At 41.9% G+C, this 23,433-nt stretch overlaps 1 protein-coding gene across 3 annotated transcripts in view; it reads left to right on the top strand.

Annotated features, from left to right (window-relative positions):
- The first annotated feature begins 3,980 nt into the window (after nucleotides 1-3,980).
- The window catches only part of USP28 (ubiquitin specific peptidase 28), a 35,658-nt gene continuing 16,205 nt past the window's right edge, over nucleotides 3,981-23,433 (top strand). For all 3 annotated transcript variants that reach the window (XM_083588378.1, XM_083588377.1, XM_083588376.1), the window contains exons 1-14: nucleotides 3,981-4,272; nucleotides 9,305-9,382; nucleotides 10,069-10,201; nucleotides 10,924-11,041; nucleotides 11,597-11,759; nucleotides 13,144-13,230; nucleotides 13,731-13,868; nucleotides 17,345-17,418; nucleotides 18,313-18,392; nucleotides 19,277-19,425; nucleotides 21,155-21,282; nucleotides 21,462-21,557; nucleotides 22,505-22,669; nucleotides 23,037-23,248. In XM_083588378.1, the coding sequence (XP_083444504.1) occupies nucleotides 4,210-4,272; nucleotides 9,305-9,382; nucleotides 10,069-10,201; nucleotides 10,924-11,041; nucleotides 11,597-11,759; nucleotides 13,144-13,230; nucleotides 13,731-13,868; nucleotides 17,345-17,418; nucleotides 18,313-18,392; nucleotides 19,277-19,425; nucleotides 21,155-21,282; nucleotides 21,462-21,557; nucleotides 22,505-22,669; nucleotides 23,037-23,248 (1,684 nt within the window). In that variant the 5' untranslated portion in view covers nucleotides 3,981-4,209. The remainder of the gene's footprint in view (nucleotides 4,273-9,304; nucleotides 9,383-10,068; nucleotides 10,202-10,923; nucleotides 11,042-11,596; nucleotides 11,760-13,143; nucleotides 13,231-13,730; nucleotides 13,869-17,344; nucleotides 17,419-18,312; nucleotides 18,393-19,276; nucleotides 19,426-21,154; nucleotides 21,283-21,461; nucleotides 21,558-22,504; nucleotides 22,670-23,036; nucleotides 23,249-23,433) is intronic.

Here is a 23,433-nt window from a genome sequence, read left to right as displayed (position 1 = left end):
CAGGACCCCTGAAGTGGATCTCAAGATTCAGGTCACTACATGTGGAAGAAGGCCATGTCTTAGATATCCTGGTTCCAGGCCATCAAGGGTTAAAACCAGCATTTTAAAATTGGGCCACAAAAATGGGTTTGGAGACAGTGGAGCTTCCTTAAATTTGTAGGAGACATTTTCCCAAAATGGCGTTTGGCCATTCTCTTGCAACCCTGATCACACTAACCATGGTGCCTAAAAGCATATTTATTTATTTTTATCAAAGTATATGTTTTGGGATGTTTCAATAACAGTCAATCTATTATTAAAAAATAATATAATTACATCAGGAAGTACGAAAGAGAGTCAGGGCTTGTAGATGGGGTCTCTTCTAGCCCTGCCTGGGGATGCCATGGTTTGAACATGAGACCTTCCGCATGCAAAGAACGAGAGCCACTATGTTGTGTAATGGGTAGAGTGTCGGACCAGGATTCAAATCCCCACTCAACCATGAGGCTCACTGAGTGAACCTGGGGCCAGCCAATACTTCTTAGTCTAGCCTATCACACAGGGTTGTTGTGAAGATTAAATGAGGAGGGGGAAACCTCGTTCACCACCTCGAGCTCTTTGGAGAGAAAAATGAGATGTAAAAGCAATAAATATTTTTTTAAGAATGTGTGAGCAATGGCCTGTTCCTTGCAAGATAAGCAGAAACACACCTGAGACCTGGTCAGTGCTGTAGCAGAGCTGTGGGAGACAGGGACGAAGCACTACTATTTAATTCACAGAAGGGATGATAATGTCATCTCCTGGGTGCTTATTTGCCAGTCCTCCACATGCCAAATAGATAAGCTTTTAACAGAGAGAAACACACCAAATAAGCTAAGCAGAGGAAGAGAGATAGATTACAATACAGTACATGGCTCTGGGTTAAATTGACATTTTTATTTTGGAAAATTCTAAAGCCTCTTTATTACAACGAACAAAATGGTTCCAAAATAGTGATAAAGCACTTGAGTCCACTAGAATGCTTCACCATACTGGGTGTTAAGCAAGGGGCGGGGGGAGATTGGATCAACACCATATTATTATTATTTATTGAATTCATATATTGCCCTATACCTAGAAGTCTCAGAGTGGTTCACATAACAAAAACAAAATATAAAACCAAAAAATATATAATCAAAATAAAAACAACAGCCCAATAACGTGCCCCCCCCCAAACCCCACATTTTAAAAGGGCATAGGATGTCATACCACTCCCACAAAAAAATCTTGGGAACTGTAGTTTGTTGAGGGTGCTGGGAATTGTAGCTCTAGGAGAGGAAAATACAGTTCCTGTGAAGTCATGTGCTATAAATGGGTGCTGAATGTGTGTTAAGTGTTATTATTTGTCCAAAGCTGCTGGGTACTGAAGCCATAAATATTCCCTGGATCCTTTCCCCACTAATCCGTTAATATTTCCCCAGATCCCCCCCACCCCTACTCCTTCGCAACTCTCCAGATCCTTGATCCAGTTTTCCCACATAGGGCTACCTCGAAATGATGCTGGACTCCAACTCCCATTAGCCCCAGCCAGTGTAACCACTGATAGGGCATGATGGGAATTGGAGTCCAGCCGCATCTCAGTAGGTGGTTGTAGGCTGGCCACATTTGTCCCTCTTTCCAAAATGAGAGGGTGTTTTAAAACAGCAATAAGCACAACCCCTGTTGTTTCAAACTGCCCACTGCCCTGAAGGGTCTTGTGTTGAATGGAGATATAGAGATAGATAGATAGATAGATAGATAGATAGATAGATAGATAGATATAGATAGATGATAGACAGACACACACACACACACACACACACACACACACACAGTCATACCTCGGGTTACAGATGCTTCAGGTTGCACGTTTTTGGGTTATGGATGCACCGAAACCCGGAAGTACCGGAACGGGTTACTTTTGGGTTTCGGCGCTCGCGCATGCGCAGTTGTGATAAATCACACTTTGCACATAAACGCCAAATCGCAACCCACGCATGCGCAGACGTGGCGCTGCGGGTTGCGGACACTGTGGGTTGCAAACATGCCTCCCGCACGGATCACATTTGCAACCCGAGCATCCACTGTATCTCCATTATTATTTTTTAATACAATTTTTAATTAAATTTTTTGTCTTACAATTTAGAATACTCATTTTTACATCTTTAAGATATCAAGGACATTCCTTCTTCTCTTTCCATGGTTCATTTACATATCATAAATCCCTGCATATTTTACAAAAACTATACCATTCAGTATTCCATTGTTGCATCCATCAAAACTTATTTACACTGTTGAATTTATCTTAACGCTGACAGCGTTTTCAGGTGTACACAATTTCCCCCATATATTCAATAAACGTTTTCCAATCTTCTCTAAACGCATGTTCTTCTTGTTCTCTTATTCTATAGGTTAAGTCTGCAAGTTGTGCATATTCTGTCAACTTAAGTTGCCATTCTTCTTTGGTTGGGACCTCACTCATTTTCCATTTTGGGGCTAACAAAACATGGGCCCCAGTAGTGGCATACATAAATAACCTTTTCTGACACCTGGGGATTTCAGTCCGATTTATCCCCAACAGAAAGGACTGTATGTATCTGACATTAGTCATTACTCTGAGGAAGTTTACTGAGATCAATGGACATGATGTAACTTAGGCCCATTCATTTTGTTGTGTTTGCTCTGAGTAGCACTTTGTTGGGATTCAATTCTGCTTTGGGGCGAATAAAAAAAAGCTGTTGGGTGTGAGGTGACTGGAAGGCGTCCATATGGCATTTGAAAAAAAAACGACAACAGAAACCAGGATGGATAGAAATATTTTTTAAAAAATCAAAACGGATTTTTTAAATTTAAATTGATTTTTTATTTAAATTGGATTTTTAAAATAAAAATGCTTTTTTTTGGGGGGGGGATCTATCTAAAGATAGTTTTCTATTTAAGTTACATTATAGTCCAAAGGCTATTCATCAGGAAAAAAAGATTTAAGTTTTTCATGTGTGCTAAAACTCAGTCTGTTTTTTTAGTCGTTTAACCACATCAGTTAACAAACATGGATACATATGCTATGTTATTGTTTTAGTTAAATAAATTGTTTGTATTGTTATTAAGGAAATGATTATTTTTCTCCTTCCAATAAAGTACAGCAGAAAAGTTGTCAAATATAAACAATAATTTCATAATTATCTGTCTATGTATTTCTAATAGTACAGTCATACCTCGGGTTAAAGTTGCTTCAGGTTGAGCGTTTTCAGGTTGCCCTCTGCAGCGACCCAGAAGTAACGGAATGCGTTACTTCTGGGTTTTGCTGCTCGTGCATGGACAGATGCTCAAAATGACATCATGAACATGCACAGAAGCGGCAAATTGAGACCCGCGCACAAGCAGACGAGGGTTGCGTTCGCTTCAGGATGCAAACGGGGCTCCGGAACGGATCCTGTTCGCATCCCGAGGTACCACTGTATAACCAAATCAGTAATTTTTGATATACTGTAACTGTAAAAACTACTCTGAAAATTTATTATTCCAAATATGAAACCTTCATCTGGTTGTAAATATTAAGATTATACCAGCAAGAATGAGTCTTTCTGTGAAAAAATGATTGAAATCAAGTCTCGCTGACTAGTGATTTAAATCGTGATTTTAATCGATTTGATTTAAATCAAATCCACCCTGACAGAAACCCATTCTGATGTGCATAAATATTTATTGAATGCAGCGCATTAGAAGAACTGAAGTAAATATACTGTTTCTGAGGGCGAGATTTAAAACTTTCGCCTCACGTTTAGCGGGGGCCGGGGGGGGGGGATGCGGACTATTACCGGCCGCCTCTAGCGAAGGCGACTGGTCGTCGGGAGCGAAGCGGCCGCGAGGCGGAGCGACCCGCGCGGCATTCGGCTCCCGCTCAGCCAAAACGAACGGGAAGAGGCGCTAGTGGGGGGGGGGAAAGCTCTCTCGTGGGCATGCGCACCTCGCTTCGAGGGGGGGCGCGGCTGGAGGAGGCTCGAGCCCGACACGCCCCCTCGCGCGCCCGCGCGCCTCTCTTTTCGGAAATATTTGTTTTCCGTTTGGGTGAGGGGCGGTGTGCGCCGCCCTCTGCCGCGCGCTGATAGGTCGGCGGCGTGGGCGGGGCTTGGCGTGGGCGGCGGTTGCGGGGAGCGGGGAGCGTGGAGAGCTCGGGCCGCTTCTGTGGTGGCTGAGGAGGCGGCGGGCGCGATGACGGCCGAGCTGCAGCAGGCCCAGGAGGGGGGCGCGGCTGCCGTCGAGAGCCAAGGACGGGTGAGGGATTGGGGGCCTGTCCGGGGGGGTTGTTCATGAGAGAGAGAGAGAGAGTCCGAGCTGGGTCGCCTACTTTGGTCTGCCACCCGCGACGGTATACTGGGGAGAGGGAAGAAACCCGCGCTTCCTTCCCTTTTCACTTCTCTGCCTTCTCCCTTCTATCCTCCCCCCTCCAAAAAAACCCAAAACCCCACCCCGGGTCTCAGTCTGTATATAAACAGATATAGCCGTTAATATTAGCAATATTCATTAGTATTGCGGTTATTATTTATTGCTGTTATATTCATCGCTGGTCACCTATCTATATAACCTTTTCCTGTAAACACAAAAAAGTCTGCTGGTTCAATATTGCGTGTAGAAGTGTGCTTTGAGCGCCCTAGATACTTGATGGATGAAACTGTAAGTGGCAGAAGAAGAGGAGGGCCTTCGTGGGTTTACAGGACTTTTTTCTTTGTGAGTCTTCTGTTTCCCTAAACGGTAAACTCTGAAAGTGGGGTCGTATCATTAGCAGGCATACAGAGAGGAAGGAAGAAATTTCAGGTGCTACAAATCAGTTTATTGCGAGATGAGGCGGGTTTTTTGCCTCCCTTGCAGACACTTTTTCAAAGTGCTATTTTTCTAGAAAAAGAGATGCCATAACTCACCCTTGTTCTCTTATAATGGCAGTGGCACCCACCTGAGAGGTGCTTGAACTGAATTCTGGTGCTTTCCAGTGGGGAGGGGGGAAAGCCCTGCTCTTCTCTAAACTACTTAAAGTATCTTAATACTTGCTTGCTCTTTTTCCTTTCACACCCCTCAGAGATGTATGTCTTCATGGTGTATGTTAGTTTTGTATACAGTTTTCTTTTGCCAGCTGGGTTTTGCGTTTCTCGTGCACCTTTGACATTTATAGATGTGGACCTCCCTTGCTGCTCCTCAGAATCCCCTTTCAGCATTGCTGCATCACTGTGGGGAGGAGGATAATTAAAATTTATGGCTGCTTTAAATGAATTCTAGATGTGTGATTTTAAGGTGGTGGTCTTACATTGCTCTAGATCTCTTTGAGGACCTTGGGCCCAATGAAAGTAGTACTGTAAAGACTTTGCTTTTTATAGGAAAGTTCAGCTGGGCAAGTGGCAAGCAGTAGGCATGAGCTCGCTCTGATATGTAGGAATATTGCAGGTCAGTTGATTCTGCCTTGTGGATTTCAGTGGCAAAAATTCTGCTAAGCAAGATCCACTTTGCACACTGAAATGTGCTGCTGCTGGTGATGCTGTTTGAAAAAGGTAGCTGTGACATAGGTTGCAAACCCTGTGGTTGGATTGCTGCTTGTGGTGGTGATGCCCAGGTAATACAACCACCCCTTAAATTTGTGGAGCATATGACATTTATTGCTCCTGTTAAGACTGTCTTTGTTTCATTTATGTCAAGATAAGTTGTCTATACACTTAGTGGGAAAAGTGGCTGCTAGGCTGCTAAGTGGGGCAGCCCAATTGGACTATGGGGTCACCGGTCCTGAATGTGCTACAATGGTTGGCAATGACCTACCAGGCCAAATTCAAAGTATTAGTCCTTGCCTTTGAAGCCTATCCACCATGTCTGACCCTACAATTGGCAGGTGAGACCTTATTGGTGGTGGGGCCACTCAGGGCTGCCTGGTTGTTGACCTTTGACAGGGTCTTTTCAGTGTCAGTTCACCATTTTTGGAATGTCATCCCTAATGAGGAACTTCTCTATCTCTTATCATTGGCTTTCAGGAGAAATTTTAAAACATTCCTGTTTATTCAGGAATGAATATTTATTCAGATGACTGAAATATACTGTTCTTGGCCATCCCAAGATCGTTGGAAGGAACTGTTTTTAGATTGCTTTTTAATGTTTTATCATTGTTGTGCCTGGTGTCCTGGGCCACTTCAGGAGATCGGCATGATATAAATCAAATGAATAAAATAAACAGTTAGATAAAACATGCAGGTGATGAGCAGGATTTGTTTTTGGCCTGGCAACCCATTTTATGGTACCAAATGAAGCTTGTGAATCTGATAACTATAAATATTTTTTATTTATTTGAACTTAAGATGCTTCCTAGTCACCTCAATGGATCTAAGTTTCCTTTAAGAAAGAAAGATAGATAATTGTTACAGATTTTAAAAAGATTAATAAAGCCATATTTGGGTCTGGCCTTCACTCTTCTAAACAGAAGTACATAGTTTTCACTAATAGTTATTAACAACTACCAATGTGGTTTGACCAACCAGTGGTAGGTCAGCTTTGTCACTGAACTTAAAATAAAACTTACTAAACCTCTGGGTAATGAAATTCCTTTCACAGTTGCTTGTTACAGTGAATATTAATCATAGTCTAATAGTAATTTTAATTATCTGTCATTGATGATGTCAAATTATTTTCTGAGGAGCAGACAGCTTTTTGGCGGGCTTGTAACATCTTCACAGAATGATGGTGTTCCCAGCATTACAAAAATGACTTGCTGTGTGCCATTGGATGTTGACGAGTTGTGTGTGACGTTCAGTGAATGATATTCCCGTGATTAGTATTTTATTGAGCTAGATGCTTCTTTAGTGCTGACTTTAGTGTTCTATTCTGATATTTTTTGGAAATTGTCTTGGTGAGAATTCCAGCCCTTAAGGGCAGCCTATAAATATTTCAATTTGTTTTTAAAAAAGAAACCAGTTCCTGACAAATAATTTAACAGGGTGCCTTAGGGACATAAACTGATCTAAATAGGTTGGAACTTGAATGATGTCTTTGCATCTGGAGTATACCCTTTTTAGGGGAGAGGGGTTGCGTGAACATTGTGAGAGTGGGATAATTATGTATAATGTAATGATTCCTAAACTGTATTTTAATTTCCTTCTGGGACTCTGGATGCGAGGTTCATCGTTGCCAGTATCTGAGTAAGGGGGTTCTTTACCAGTCAGTTTGTCTTTATCTGTTTTCCTTGGTGTTTAAAAATGTTGCTTGAATATCCATCCTTTCTGAATTCTAGCCAAACTTTTCTGAAAATAAGCTATTTGATCTCCGGTATTTGTTAATAGGTGAATTTGCATGACTTTTTCATATTTTGATAAAAAGGACCAGATAACTTTTTAGCCCTTGGGAATTAATGAGAGCTGGTTCCTGACTTCTTTTTCTTCTCATTACCTGAATGGAAATTTATCAGTGTGGAATATTATACAGTCACACCTTGGGTTAAATGTGCTTCAGGTTGAGCGTTTTCAAGTTATGCTCCGCGGCGACCCGGAAGTAACAGAACGCGTTACTTCCGGGTTTCGCCGCTCGTGCATGCACAGATGCTCAAAATGACGTCATGCACGGAAGCGGCGAAACACGACCTGCGCAGATGCGTCTTACGTTCTACTCAGGATGTGAGTGGGGCTCCGGAACAGATCCCGTTCGCATCCAAGGGTACCAATGTATTTTGGGTAAAATTTGGAGTAATTTGACCCTAGATGCTGCTATGCAACTACTCCTTAATCTGCTTGCCTACTTCATAGAACCTCTAGAGTGAAGAAAAGCTGTATTGTTGTTGTTGTTTAATCGTGTCCGACTCTTCATGACCCCATGGACCAGAGCACGCCAGGCACCTCTGTCTTCCACTGCCTCCCACAGTTTTGTCAAATGCATGTTAGTAGCTTCGAGAACACTGTCCAACCATCTCGTCCTCTGTCATCCCCTTCTTGTGCCCTCAATCTTCCCAACATCAGGGTCTTTTCCAGGAAGTCTTCTCTTCTCATGAGGTGGCCAAAGTATTGGAGCCGCAGCTTCAGGATCTGTCCTTCCAGTGAGCACTCAGGGCTGATTTCCTTCAGAATGGATAGGTTTGATCTTCTTGCAGTCCATTGGACTCTCAAGAGTCTCCTCCAGCACCATAATTCAAAAGCATCAATTCTTTGGTGATCAGCCTTCTTTATGGTCCAGCTCTCACTTCCATACTTCACTACTGGGAAAACCATAGCTTTAACTATATGGACCTTAGTTGGCAAGGTTATGTCTCTGTTTTTTAAGAGAGAAAAGCTAGATCATGCTAACTCCACCAGCCAACTGGTTACAGGGCAGTTTGGAGAGGGTCTAGCTTGCTGTATATCTTTGGCACCTTGTTGTAAGTGAGAAATGACAAACCTAAATGGCATGTGCAGCCAGCTTAAAATAGCTCCTCATCAAACCCCTGCAAATTCCTGGACTGCTTACGTCTGATAGCATATGCTGCTGCTTTTTGGTAGAATAAATATGTAGACTGCTGGTCCCTCGCCCTGGTAAAGGGATATTTGAACTGGTATTGCTTAGGCCTGGCTATAATTCCTCCTTTAAAGGGCACATGCTCCTTTCTAATAAGGAGCTAGCTTTCACTGAGGCATAAAATGGAATACCTACGGGTATTTGGAGAATATGTAAGTTTTTGAGTTGGACAGAATGCTTAATGGTATGTCTAGGTGATCAAATGTCTGCATCTAGAAAGGTGCATTGACCTGTGGAGGCAACCAATGACCTTTCCCTTTTTGTGCTTCATGCATAGAGCCATTGGTCTGCCCTCCTTCCTTGTATGCAGAAGAAACAAACCACACTTTCTGGCTTAGCTGCATGTCCAGCCTAGGGCTTGATGTGTTTTTCTCAAACTGCAGTTGATAAGCCAAGATCAAACCCTGGCTACAGTTCATGGTTTAGGAACAAAACAAAACAAAAAAACCATGTTCACTGGTTTTGGATGTAAATCTTGATTTAGGGATTGTAATTTTTTTCTTCACAGTGCAAGCTTAGGCGTATGCATGGTTACTGAATCATTAGCTCTAGCTCATGTGTGAACTGTGCTGATGTTTCAACTTTCCCCAGCCTGGTACCCACCCTCCAGATGCTGATAGACTCCATCTTCCATCAGCCCAGCCTGTGTGGCCATGGTGAAGGCTGATGGGAGCTGTAGTCCAGCAACATCCGGAAGGCACTGGATTGGAGAAGGCTGGTTGGTATCGCCTCACTGTAAGTATCCTGTTGTTATTCCCTTATTGACACGTACTTTCTTTGTCCCGTGTGACTGTAGAATGCCAATGTGCTCATCAACCAGCTCAGAGAGATCACAGGCATTCAGGATCCTTTGTTCCTCCACACAGCCCTGAAGGTAAGTATTCTTCTGCCATTTTGGTAGCACTGGTTGTTGCACTATGAATGTCAGACCTGCTCACCAAGCACCTTTCCTCTGCCTCCACCTTCACTGTTGGGTCCTAATCACACTCCCCTTAATCTCTGCTGCCTGTGTTCTAGCTGAGCTCTTGGCACTCTTTGTGTTGACCCCATAGAGCCAGCTGAGACAGCCATGTTTCCCCAAAGGGATTGCTTCAAGCCAGGAAAAACAACAGTATAAAGACAGCTGTCCATGCTGCCACTCCTGACCTTTAAAAGCACCATCTTAAACATGTCACATTTGCTTCAAGTTGGAATAAGAAGGATGTGCAGAGAGAGCTTTTTAGTGGGTATTATCTTGCACTTGTATTGCACTTCCGGAGAGGATCACCACTATTTACTGAGCCTCTCCTAGCTCAGGATATAATAGGACCCTTTTAGGAGCATGTATGAAAATGTGGTTCCTGTTTGAAATGCTCTTTTCGTTTTTATTGCCCTTCTTTAAAGCTGGCCCCCACATCCCTTTAGAATAGTGTATAGACAGGGCAGGATGGGAACTGTACTGTACTTTAAATCTTAATTTTTCCACTGAGTGTCCTGCATAAGCAATTGTTGACCTGAAATACTTCGTCCTGTACATATTTTCTTCCCGTGTTGCACAAATGCTTTGTTCTTTGTCCTTAGGCTGCTGATGGAAACTTAATTCAAGCCGTTAGTTTCCTCACAGAACACCACGCTAAAGAGTCAGGGCAAGAAGCCGTTGCTGCAGAACCATCTGACAGTGAAGGCAGTGCAGTCGGCAAAAATCAGGCAACCAGTAGGTGACTTCTTGCCTTTGCCTGAAATATTATTGCCACCGTTGGATGCATTTTTGGGGAATGCTATATATAGGTTGTGAAAACTTGAGCCATAGGCTCAGTCCCATTTATAAAGAGACACTTTGCTGGGGCTAATGAAAGACAAGTATGGACCCATTAACAGTTGGATTAGATGAAGAGGCTTGATCATTCCATTTTCATTGTTATGATGATGGGGTGAAGGGGCAATAGATTGAAATGGAAACATTGCGACGAGATAGCAATAGGAACAGTGTTTTTGTAATTATATGCTTACATGGATGAGAGCACATTAATTCTGTTAGATGGGAAATGAGCTTACATGTGGCTGGCTGCAAGCCAGGACCTCATCTAGAACTCCAGACACTTCAGTTGCACACAGTCCTCCAGTCAAAATCTGGATTAAACAAAAATCCAAAATCTGGAGTGAGTTTGAAAACCATTGTGTTAGTGACTGTCTTAACATGACGGTCCAAGTTTAATTGTCCATAGAAAGCCTTTGTGTTTGGGTGGTGTTTGGAGTTTGTCTTTGCCAGTGCTTTTGGAAAGCATCAGATGGGGAAGTTTGAAAATGCCTATGCAGTGTTTTGCTTTTAAACTGTTGCCTCCCTGTTTGAAAACCAGTAAAATACTGTGTCTTGGACTGGCTTTGTGAGGGGCACCTTCACTCTACTTAAATAGTGATAGCCACTTTGGTTTCCAGGTCCAGCTGAAGCAACAGAAGATGATGAAGCTAATCTGCAGGAAGCTGTTTCTTCTGGAGCCCTTGATTTTCCAAGTGTTCAAGTTGTAGAGAAAGATCCAGATGCAACAGCGAATGTGTATGCTGTGCTCTGCCTTTTTCTTTTCTTTGTGCATGTTATCAAATTCCTATCCTGCCCTTCTAAGGATCCATGGGCAACAAACAACCAAACAGTAAAACAATACACCAGTCAGCACAGAAAGGGCAGCAGATACCCGTGTCATCGCCATATTTACTCCCTAAGTATCTGTGAAGCGCCTTGGACTATATTTTATTCACACTGTGGAAGAATGGTCTTTATTGGCACTGTTTACCCAGGTTGTGTTCAGGTCAGCAAGATGTTCTCCTCTTGTACATCTCCCACATCCTCCGCCTGCCACATTCCATTGTTATCCCAGATAATGTAATCTGATCCCTACAGAATATGATCAAAAGTCAGCCCAAAAAGGTGTGCCCTGCCACAACACCTCTACAGCTGACCACAACAGCCTATTCTGTTAATTGGGGGTGGGTTAAATATAGCTACTCTTCAGTTTTGCAGTTTCCAATCAGAAACATGGGAAGTTTTGTGTGAACACAACCCTAATACAATGTAATTTTTGTCTCTGACTTGTTGATTTGTGTTCCCTGGCAGAGTTTATGAACCAAGTGTGGCTGAAAGCAACAATCGGTCCAAACGGAAACGGTGTGATGTGTGGGGAGAGACTGCTGCCCAGAGTGAGTGGAGGAGAGCAGGCGACTGGCCAGTAGGGATGAAAAACATTGGAAATACTTGCTGGTTCAGTGCAGTCATACAGGTAAGATGGCGCCTCTAGTTCTTGAGTGCCATCTGCCAGGGCAAAATGGAGAACTTGTGGCCCTCTAGATGTTGCTGGACTCTGAGATTACTTGGGCCATTGGGTACATTTCAAAATGTGATTGAGTGCTGTGGGCACTAGTCACAAACTGACTGCCATGGGGGCATGGTATAACACAACTTGACTGCACTAGGGGGGTATAGTATAGCATAGCACACAATTAGAGTGAGTAGAGTCATTATTGCTCTATTCCCCTGCCCCAAGACTACCTCATGTTTCCTATAGGGAGTCAGCTATTTCCTGCTGGTCAAATGGTGGAGTTAAAGGCCCAAGAACCCTTGTACATTCTTTCCCTGATCCATAAAATTGGATGCTGCTTTTATGATGTTTTATACTATTTATACACTGCTTAGGTTTTGTTTTGTTTTTTTTAAAAAAGTGGCTATGAAGTACTTTTAAATAAACCATCCTTGACCATTGGCCATGCCTGCTGGGGCTGATGGGAGTTCCAACCCTGTGCTAGGGCAATGCTTCTAGGGTATTTGATACTTTGTGTTAATTTAAGGTTGGTTGTGGTCAGACATATTATTCCATTGCATTCAGCATTCTCTTTAATACCTATGTATTTAATACCTATGGTGTGATGTGTGAAAAACAGGTAAGCATTATTATGGCTTCCACTTGCAATTTACCAATTGGTGTTTGAATTCTAGGTGCCACATATATGGCACATCAGGAAAAGCCAGAGATCAGGATTCTGCCAGAGACTTGTCTTATAATGGGGGTGGGGTGCAGAGGGTACTGCACACTCATTCTAACAGGGATCCATGGTAGTTGGGCAGTACTTTTTAATATAAGAGTTGGTGTGTGTGAGAGAGAGACCCTGGCCGCCTTATGGGAGAAAATGGTGTCAAGCTCTCTCCGATGCCTATTTGCCACGGGGTCCAGTAATAATAGTAATAATAATAATAATTAATAATAATTAAGTATTTATTTCCCCAGCCACTTTGGGCAGCTCCCAACAGAATTAAAAGCACAATACAACATCAAACATTAAAAACCTCCCTAAAGAGGGCTGCCTTCAGATGTCTTCTAAAAGTCAGTAGGATTGGGAGTGCTTTGTATGTTTCACTGGCTTTAGTGGGAGAGCTGAGCACATGCCAACATCTTTCTCTTACAATGATTAAGGTCTACTTCAGAGCAGCAGTTTGTCTCTGCACAGTGTACATGCTTCTGTGACATCAAAAAATGTGTAGGAAACGCATAGCCTTTGAACTTATCATGAACGCTGGCCTACAAAGAGTGTTGTGTTCTGAACTGAGATCCAGTTACAGTCTTGCTTTGATCAGATGAGGCAGTGGTTTAATTTAAGGGTTTTTGTCAGTCTCTCTTCCAGCTGCCAGAATTCCGCCGGTTGGTTCTTAGCTACTCCCTTCCAGAGAGCATACTGGAAAATTGTCAAAGCCAAAGCGTAAGTGCTGTCTGAACAAGGTCAGGTTGGTCATTTTCTTGTAGTTGTACTGTCTAAAATTAGAATGAACCTGGCTGATTTTGATAAGTTTATGAATCTAAAACATGTACTTGGTTTGAAACTGGCTTCAGACTTCTTCAGAGTTTGAGGCTGGTTTGTTTTGCCACAACTGGTATCAAGTTTTCTTCAATACCTAGTTTATTATTTCAGGCAGAGTAAGGGACTGTGTATGAATATTCTTAAACATTTTTGCATTGTAATACATTAGGCGCTCTCTAACTGCTTACTTTCAATGTTTCCAAACCTCTCAGCCTCCTTAAATATTGCCCCGAGTACTAAATGGGCAGCTTCCCAGTACTTGTCCTTTTCTTTGTTTATATCTTGCCTTTGCCATCAGCAATCTTGACCTCTGTGCTATTTCTGTTGGTAAAATGCTAGCTCCTGTTACAATGGATTGCTCAGGTTGTCATTTCTGCAATTCATTGTGCTTTTTCATTCAGAAAAAGAGGAACATCGCGTTCATGCAGGAACTTCAGTATCTCTTTGCTTTAATGCTGGGAACACCCTGTAAATTTGTAGACCCTTCCGCAGCCCTGGACCGTCTCAGATGTGCGTTCAGTTCACCTGAGGAGCAGCAGGTAATTAGGATGGTTGTGCCACCAACCTTGATTGTGATCTATAAAGTGAGTGTGTGACTTTAAAACATAGCAGGGGCATCTCAACCTTCTCTCTCCCTACATCTTAGACCGGATGTTTTCTAGTCTCTGAGCCCCACCATGAAGACATGCTTAAAGTGGTTTGGGGCAGGAGGCTTCCCTTTGTCTTCCCCCTTTCCCAGCTATTATCTTATGAGGATTCTGGGAATCATCCCGGACCTATTTGCTTGTGCTTGAAGAGAACCTTGTCAAAATTCAGTCAGCCTCTGCTAAAAGATCAGAGTGGTTTGTGTGTAGCTAACTAGTGTGATGATGATGGTGGTGGTGATGATAATAACAATTTTATTGCAGTCATACCTCGGGTTAAATATGCTTCAGGTTGAGCGTTTTCAGGTTACGCTCCGTGGCGACCCAGAAGTAATGGAACGTGTTACTTCCGGGTTTCGCCGCATGCGTAGACGCTCAAACTGACATCATGCTCATGCGCAGACGCGGGTTGCATTCGCTTCAGGATCCGAACGAGGCTCCGGAATGGATGCCTTTCGCATCCAGAGGTACCACTGTATTTATAACCCACCCATCTGTCTGGGTCTCCCAGCGACTCTGGGCGGCTCCCAACAGAATAAACACGATAAAACATCAAACAATAAAAACTTCCCTAAACAGGGCTGCCTTCAGATGTCTTCTAAAAGTCAGATAGTTGTTTATTTCCTTGACATCTGATGGAAGGGCGTTCCACAAGGCAGGCACCACCACCGAGAAGGCCCTCTGCCTGGTTCCCTTTAACCTCACTTCTTGCAGTGAGGGAACTGCCAGAAGGCCCTTGGCACTGGACCTCGGTGTCCGGGCTGAACGATGGGGGTGGAGACGCTCCTTCAGGTATACTGGGCCGAGGCTGTATAGGGCTTTAAAGGTCAGCACCAACACTTTGAATTGTTCTCGGAAACCGGACTTCCGGGTTGGCGCCTCTGGCAATGGCGGAGCTCCTCCGATCGGGAGGAACTTGCTCCGTGGAAGGCAGGGTCTGACTGCCACGGCGAAGGCGGAGACCCACTGAAATCACAAGCGGGAGAAGCTTGTGAACTTGGGATTCGGCTGGCACCTTCTGCGCCTCCCCTACTCGCGGAGAAACCCTGTTTTGGGGATCCGGAGCGACATGGGGTGAGTGGCGCGGTGCTTCGAATTGACTGCTTCTTTCACGGAGTGAAGCCGCATTGCTGTTGCCGGAGAGCGCTGACTTTTTCCTGTGGACAATTGGATTTTAAACAACTACCCGTGAGTAGAACAGAAAATTGGATCTTTAAATACCTTAATTTGGCACCGAAACAGGAAGGTCTTAAACAGGAAGTCCGCCTTCCTTTTTTGTAAATAGATTGAAGCAAAGACGTCACAAGCTAAAGTCTTTGAAAGCTTTTGACAAAGGATTAAATTTCCATCGGTTAAAACTACAAAACCTCCCTTGGAAGCAGGAGAAGAGGGGGGAAATTTTGGACTTAGCAAGCCTGCAGGAGAGAGTGAAAAATCAAACTACCACTGCTCTGAACCTGGAAAAGGGCTGCCAGAAAGAGTGAAGTTTTGGGAGAGTTCATTGACTGAGAACAGAACGTTTTTGACAGCTAGTTAAATAAGAGAAAGATACTGTTTCCATTGTCCTCTTCTGCGTTTAAAAAGGAGGAAAAGTAACTGAAAATTGAAACTATCTTTATGGCTTGAGTTGTGTTTGAAAGGATTGATACAAGTGGAGACTGTTTCCCTCTAGAGGGAGCTTTTGAAACTGTTACAGGAGTGTAACTGGGGAATCGCCAGCTGCAAGATAAAAAATTGTGAGAACCAGAGATTGACCTTGGACCATTTAAAATGTTGACAGGAGAAGCCATTGTGACGGTATTATGTAAGATAAGCTATTCGCTGGAACAGCTTCATAAGAAGACGGATGACATGTCTTTTAAAATTGACAACTTGGAACAAAAAGTGACTAATTGGAGACAAAAAGTGAGCACCAATACAGAAATAATTCAGGACTTGGTACAGGAATCTACTTTGGCAGGACAAATTGTGGAGGAGAAAGAGAAAGCTGTGGTTGGTGAACCTAAAGTAATACAAGCGGGATCCTCAGTTTTACAGAAGCAAATTGAGGACTACAAGTTGAGGCCTTCTACGATTGAATCTAGAAAAAGCCAGATTTTGAGGATCGGATCCCGGATTGGACGGAAGAAGGAAAGTTGGAAAGATCCCTCTATGCAGGGATTAACTGACTTTTGGGACATGGACTTGGGTCTGGAGGAGATTGGAGTTCTGGGGGCCTTTGGATTTGGAGGAATTTTGAAACCTGTCATGATGCACCTTATAGACCTTAGTTTCAACTATGGAAATTTGGCTGACCTGTCCAGAAGGAATAAAAGCATTGTTAGGTTGGAGTTTTCCCGAGATCTGCTCTTTGGCATTAAAGAATATGAAGAAGACCTGCAGAAGGGACCTGGAAAAGCGTTAAGAGCCTCGGACATAAGATCTCCAGGCTGATGGACTATATGTAATTGACGGAAAGGACTGGCAGAATCCGAAACCAGGGAGAGGAGATGGTGGAAGAAGATTGGAAAATTTAAAGTTTATATATAGAAATACTGCAAATTATTGAGTGATAGAAAAATGGTGGAAAGAAATTTTATGGCTTTAGCAGAAACGTTATAAGGAGTTAAGCATATATAAGCATTCTAGTTTTAATGAAAAATAAGGTTAAAAAATATGTTAAGATATTTATAATATGATAGAAAATAGAGAAAGATGGAAAGGATTTGCTGAAACAATTAATAGAAGTGGAATACAAAAAGGGAGGTGAGAGGAAGTCGAGGAAACAAGGGAATGAAAGATAGAGTATGGAAAAGGTGTGATTTATGTTTTTAAATGGTTTTTGTTTTGTTTTGTTTAGGGTTAGGGTGGGTTAGGGTTTTGTTTAGTTTAGTTTAATGTGTTTAGGTTGTGTTTTGTATTGTTTATATATTGTATTGTATTGTTTCTTTTCTTTTTTGTTTTTTGTTTTTTGTCTTTTTTCCTTCTCTTTTCCTTTTCTGTAATCTTTAAAAGTAATAAATATTATTTCATAAAAAAAAAATATGAATTGTTCTCGGAAACCTACTGGGAGCCAATGTAGGTCTTTCAGGACCGGTGTTATATGGTCTCGGTGGCCACTGCCATTCACCTGTCTAGCTGCCGAATTCTGGATTAGTCTGAGGGCTCTTCCTGTGAATACGTACCTTGAAATGCCTCTCTTTATTTATGCATGTATTCAGTCAGTCTCTGTGTTACATTTCAACATGAATATTCTCAACACAGCTCACAAGAACAGGAACAGTAGTGGGTTCTGTTGCAAACACAATGCAAAAACAGTAGTTGCTAAAAACAACAGACTAAACTTGCTGGTAATTAGCATTTTGGCATTAAGTGTCTTGTCTTTCTTCTAGCAAGATGTGAGCGAGTTCACCCACAAACTTCTGGATTGGTTGGAGGATGCTTTTCAGCTGGCTGTGAATGTTAAGTGAGTCTGGAGAAACTTTAGTTGAACAATAAGTTTGGTATAGGACACATCATTGAATACCCTTTCCTTCTTTCCATTGAGAATAGGGTAGCATTTAACATTGTGAGATTATAGCAGTATTTCCTACCATGTGCTGCAGCTTGTTTAGGTGGTGGGGAAGGCATCTTGAGTTAAGCAAGAAGCTCTAGTTCATATTTCAATACATGATAAACTTTCTAAGCAAATGGGGCATTCCAAATCATGTAAGTTGCCCATATTAATAGCTCCCTGTTCAACTTCCTATGACTCTAGGAGCTTGACATAGTTGGCTTTTGTAGCTAAACTGTCTGTTGAAACTTGGGAAGCACCATTTTCATAATAGCTAGAGTCAGTATGGCAGAATGTGAGTATCTGAAACAGTGTTTGAGGCTCTGAATATTCCGGGCTATGTCACTTTAGACTACAGGAGAAAGCTCACGGGATGAAATGTTTTCTCACGGGGGAGGGGGACGAATTCCCTGCCTGTAGAAGACTGGTTCATTTGGGGAGAACAGTTCTAGCCTGCCCTCCTTGGTAACACGCTAGTTTTGGGTGGAGCATGGAATCTGTTATATAGAGGAACATTCCATCACATGATTCCATCATCTGCAGCCTTGGCAAAGGTCTCCTGTCTGAGTGGGACCTAGGCTAAACCATAGTTTTCTAACAAACTGATAACTGCATATTTCAAGTTCATATCCCCTGTCCTTTTATACAGGCCACCTGCCATTTTATTCCATTTTCAGGCACCTAAGGATTGTAGATAAAAGCCTTGGTTTTTATTTTATTTTATTTTATTTTATTTAAAAAAAACACTTTGTATTCCTGAGTCCAATGAATTTGTCATGTCTTTATTTGATTGATTGATTTCTGCAGTGGTAACTCACAGGACAAATCTGAGAACCCAATGGTTCAGCTTTTTTATGGGACTTTCCTTACTGAAGGTATTCATGAAGGTAAGGTAGAAGGGTGTTAATTTAATCCTCTTTACATTGATTTGTGTCCTTAGCTGGACTCTATCTGGGCACTGTTGCAGATAGGTCTGTTTTGGCCACAGTCCAAGCAAAATTAAGCATTTGCAGCTCCCTCTTATGTCAGTAGTGGGACATTTAAATATCCACATTAGCTTACTATTGAAATTAATGAAAGTGCTCAATTATCATGGTTATGAAGATCCTTTCCAAGGGCTAGAGCCTTGAGCAGGAGCACTCCAAGGAATTGACGGTGGGTTCACAGCAATATTTTGTTCTTGTAGATTTCTACTTCTTAAATTCTGAAGCAAGCAGTCATGCATGCTGTTCACTCATATGCAGAAATGTGTGAGTCTCCCTGCCTTGGAAGGTTCGGTGAACTGCATCACTAGGAAGTTTATATGTTCACGAGAGAACTATCACTAATCTTGACTATTACAAAAAAAAAATCTTACCAAAAAATACAAAACTAATATCCTCATATGTTATCCACATGTGATGAGAATGTAAGGAATACTTGCACTATTCCCCTATTTGTTATTAATCTTGGCCCTAAATCAGGAAAAACTAGGAAAGAATAATAATTATTATTTTATTATTTATATGTCACTCATCTTACTGGGTTGGCCCAGCCACTCTGGGCAGCTCCCAACAAAATCTATAAAGCCATTACACTGTGCTGAAGGCTTATTAAAAACTGTAATATGTTTATATTGACCAGTCAGTTGAAAAAAAAGACAAAACCCTTGTTTGGCTTAGCTTTAATAAAAACCTCTTTGCAATATCTAGATATATCTGTAAAGAGATATTCTGCTGTGTGCTTGGTTTTACGAAAAGCTAGCTTTTGACTTTTCTCCTTTCATGTTCAGGCAAGACCTTTTCCAAAATAGAGACATTTGGCCAGTACCCCCTGCAGGTAAATGGTTATAAGAACTTGCATGGATGTTTGGAAGGCGCCATGGTAGAGGGGGAGACTGAACCGTCGTCATCTAATCAGTCAGTGAAGTATGGGCAAGAGGTTAGTTCTACACAATTCATCAATTTTACTTACAGGCAACAGAGAAAAGACAAACATGATCCCAAATGAGAAATTGTAAAAAGTATTGTGAAGCTCACATTTTACGTGGGAATAGTTAAGTGTACAGTATTTCGTGGCTGACATGTTCATCAAAGCTAGCATGCTTGGGTTGTATAATTGCTGACTTCCCACATAACCTGTCCAGCATTTACCTTGCAGTAAAAGGGTCTGCTTATTATGTGTAAGTGTGATAAAGTGTTTCTCTTTCTATTGAAGCCTACCCGTACCCGAGTAGGGAGGAACCACTGCCTCCATATTTTCGGAGGGTAAAAGTACAGTTCTTAACTTTATGGTATGCTTTTTTTTTGTAATTCATCTTTTCCCTCTTCGTGTACACTACACTTTTCATTTTCATCTTAAAAAAATTAAAAAATAAAAAATCTTCTGTCTCCACCTATCTTGCTCTTTCTGCTTTTTGATTTAAATCATGACCCAATCATATGCTGCTTAGACATATTTGAAAGCTGTTCAGAACTACTTTAAACTACCTAAAGCATCTCTCTTTATAATAATTGTTTATGAACACATGGCAAAGAATGAAAAATAAAGTTTTGCATTCTGGCAGGCAGTTGAATGAAAGGAGACTCTGCTGCTGTTTAAGGTCCATCTGTGCAATATTGGTACTTTCTTCTGCAGCATGTGATGTTCCTTGATAGAGCTGATTGGCTCTATGTTGAAAATAATGTCAGGTTTTCTAAATTACCCACCTAATCTCCCAGGGCTTCACTGTAAGGCAAATCATCTTGAGTGATTTCAGCTCCGTAGTTTAGGATCCCAGGAAGCTTAAAAGCAAAAATCTTAGCCAGAGGCAATTTTTTACTTAACCCTTTAAGTCTTTTTTGTATATCTCCAGCCATCTTAGAACTGCATCTTAAATCGGAACCTTTCTGTTCACATTGCGAAGAAGGCTTTAGGAGGCTGATGTGTTGGGAATAGTCAGGAATGCTCTCACTCTGTTCAGTTAATAGGAGTTAGTTCTGCTTTCTCGTCTATAGTTAAATTATCAGCTTTTGTAGGATTAAAGAATAAGGATTGCTTTTTAAGAAACATAGAATTTTTTTTTTTAATGTCCCTATGTTACATTCAACTGCCAAGGTAAAAGTTGTGGCAACTAGGATAACTTTTAAAAAGTGCATCAGGCCAACTAATTACAAATAGCTCTAAACAGAGGGTGTGATTTATTTATTTTTTATCGTGCAAGCTTTGTCTAGCTCTAGATGCCAGAAGGCTATTAAAAGCTTAGAAGATGGAACCATTGGCAGGATATTTCCATTGTGGATTTTAATATCAGCAGCTAGAAAACTCTTCTGCTCAGTGTCTATTTGAAACAGTTTCCGACTTGGCAGTTTTTAGTTGTGATTGTAAGACTTGTTTGGGTTGCTCTGTAACATTAAGTCTTTGTACACACCCAGCAATTTAAGGTGGGCTCAGCTTGACTTTAAAATCAGTATTCAGAAATAGCTTATAACTAAATGTACAAAATAACATACATTGATCGACCCTCCCCCCTGGGTATGGCGCATGACTTCCTATGGTCGATAGATATGGTGAGATCTCTGGTGTCTTACATATTTTCTGTAATTAAGTCCTGCTTGAAGCTGCTTGAAAATTATGTGAAGAAAGTCTAGTATCCTTCTCCTGTCCTAAAACCTTTTTTTGTGTGTTCCAGCGCTGGTTTACAAAACTTCCTCCTGTGTTGACTTTTGAACTTTCCCGTTTTGAGTTCAATCAGTCGCTTGGGCAGCCAGAGAAGATACACAACAAGCTAGAATTTCCACAGATAATTTATATGGACAGGTGAGATGTTAACTGGTAGTATCGTATGCAAAAGCTCAGAGCATCAGACTTTACCCTCAAGGCCTGCTAGAGTAATATTGGCATGACTGCATCAGTCTTCATAATGATTCATGTGTACTTTTGAATGGGAGGACTGATGCTACAAAAAGAGACCACACAAATAAGTGTTTCTCCTTTAGGTTCCTGTATGGTAACAAAAAGCTTGTTCAAGCCAAAAGAGAAGAGATCAAGAAACTGAAGGATCAGATAACGGTTCTACAACAGAAATTGGAAAGGTAGGTGGTCAGCTTTTCGAACTACAAAACTTCATGTTTCCATATTCAGACTGTTATGTATGGTGGTCAGTCCATGATTAGAGCAGCAGTGTCTATATCACCTTTCCCCACATGTAATTAATATGAACGCATTGGACTGGTGTGTTTTTCACTCAGTTTGGGATCTGTGAGTGCAATCTTGGCGGGAGCCTCCACATCTCTCCAGTCATTTCAATGATCTCTCAGAGTGGCAAGGAAAAGCTTTCTATGACTTCTCCCTATTCTCCAGCAAACAAAGGGTCATATGACTACATACTGCTTCTATCTAGCCACATTTATTATAGCTGCTGGATGTGTCCAAAGCAAATTTCCTGAAGAGGGCAAGCTTTTATCCAGCATTGGACACACACACACAAGGACATGGATGGAAGGCTTGGCTGTTAAGCTTCTCATGGCTGAGTAACAGTGGCTTGTAGTTGAGACACAATAAGTTCCTTAACTGGTCCTTGGCATTCCACCATGAACAATAACTTTTACTTTATATTACTGTTGGGTAATATAGGCAAATACTGCACTAATTAACACTGCTTGTTTTGGGGCCCATCTTATGTTCAAGGAAGTGGTCTCCATGCGTGTTGACTGACTTTTAGAAAGGCCTACAAACAGATGCCTCTTCCTTCTTGGGTTATTATGCCTGACGTTATAGAATCCAACTTTCAGTGGTAGTTTATCATGCAGTTTTTCTTGGTAGTTAAAATTTAAATTAGATTTACAGTAGTACTTGGGCATATGCCAGGTATTTAAAGGGAAAGCCCAATTGGTCGCTAATGCTTCCTTAAATAACTATTGTAGCTTTGATCCCGTTAGAATAATTTAAAGTATACAGGGATTCAATAAACTTAATTGGTGTTTTTATAAAGTAGGATATAAATAACATGTCATAGTTCTCTTTGATTTACTCTCTTTAGGTACACAAGATACGGTTCTGGTGCCAGCCGCTTCCCTTTGCCAGACATGCTGCAGTATGTTCTTGAATTTGCGGGTACTAGGCTGCCCGGGGCTGCCTCCTGCACTCAAGACTTGACACCAGTAGCTGAATGCCAAACTTCAGAGACTCCTCCAACGCAAAGCAGGTAAAGAACTGATTTTCCTAAGATATCATTTGCAGCCTCACCTTGACTCCAGAAATCTTGGGATCCTTTTATATATCCTTTCCATTTCCTTGCTTTCCATATTTCCAATGAAGGACTTGGTTGAAAGCTGAGTGATGCCATTCTGACAGAGGTTGGTTTTCCATCGGGGTTGATTTAAAATGAGAAAAATAACATGTCAGCGATTCAAATTGTTGTAACTTGATGCATGCTTCTTTTGGGGGGGGGGTCTTTGGCCAAAAAAGCATCATACTATAGCTCATTAGGTGGCTGCTGAGTTCAGAGAAGTGTTGGTTTCCATTTGCTGGGAACTGTAGCATTGATTATCTTTCTATCCTTCTCTTAATAGGGTGACAGTAACACAAGCTGAAAGTGCCAAGGACGTAGCCTCTGCCCTAGCCATATCTCACCAGGAACCAAACAACAAACCCCTCCAGTTTCCCAGACTTCCTGTGAAGGTGCCAGAAGGCCATGTCCCTCGTGAGATCACAAAGGATGAAATAAGTCTTGTTGTGGCCTGCCTGCAACGATGGAGAGAAGAGGTTGAACAAGACATAAAAGGTCTGTGCCCAGATAGTGCCCTCCCTATTACAGTGGTACCTTGGTTCCCGAATGGCTTAGTTGACAAATAAATCGGCTCCCAAATACCACAAACCTGGAAGTATTCCAGTTTGCAAATGCTTTTCGGAAGCCAAACACCCATTTTGGCTGTTGGTATCGTTTCCGGGGCTAATCAGCCAATCAGA

This window comes from Podarcis filfolensis (assembly GCF_964270895.1).
Source record: "Podarcis filfolensis genome assembly, chromosome: 15".
NCBI classification, from domain to species: domain Eukaryota; kingdom Metazoa; phylum Chordata; class Lepidosauria; order Squamata; family Lacertidae; genus Podarcis; species Podarcis filfolensis.
Note: the sequence above shows the minus strand (reverse complement) of the source record. Positions and strands in the feature narration are given on the sequence as shown.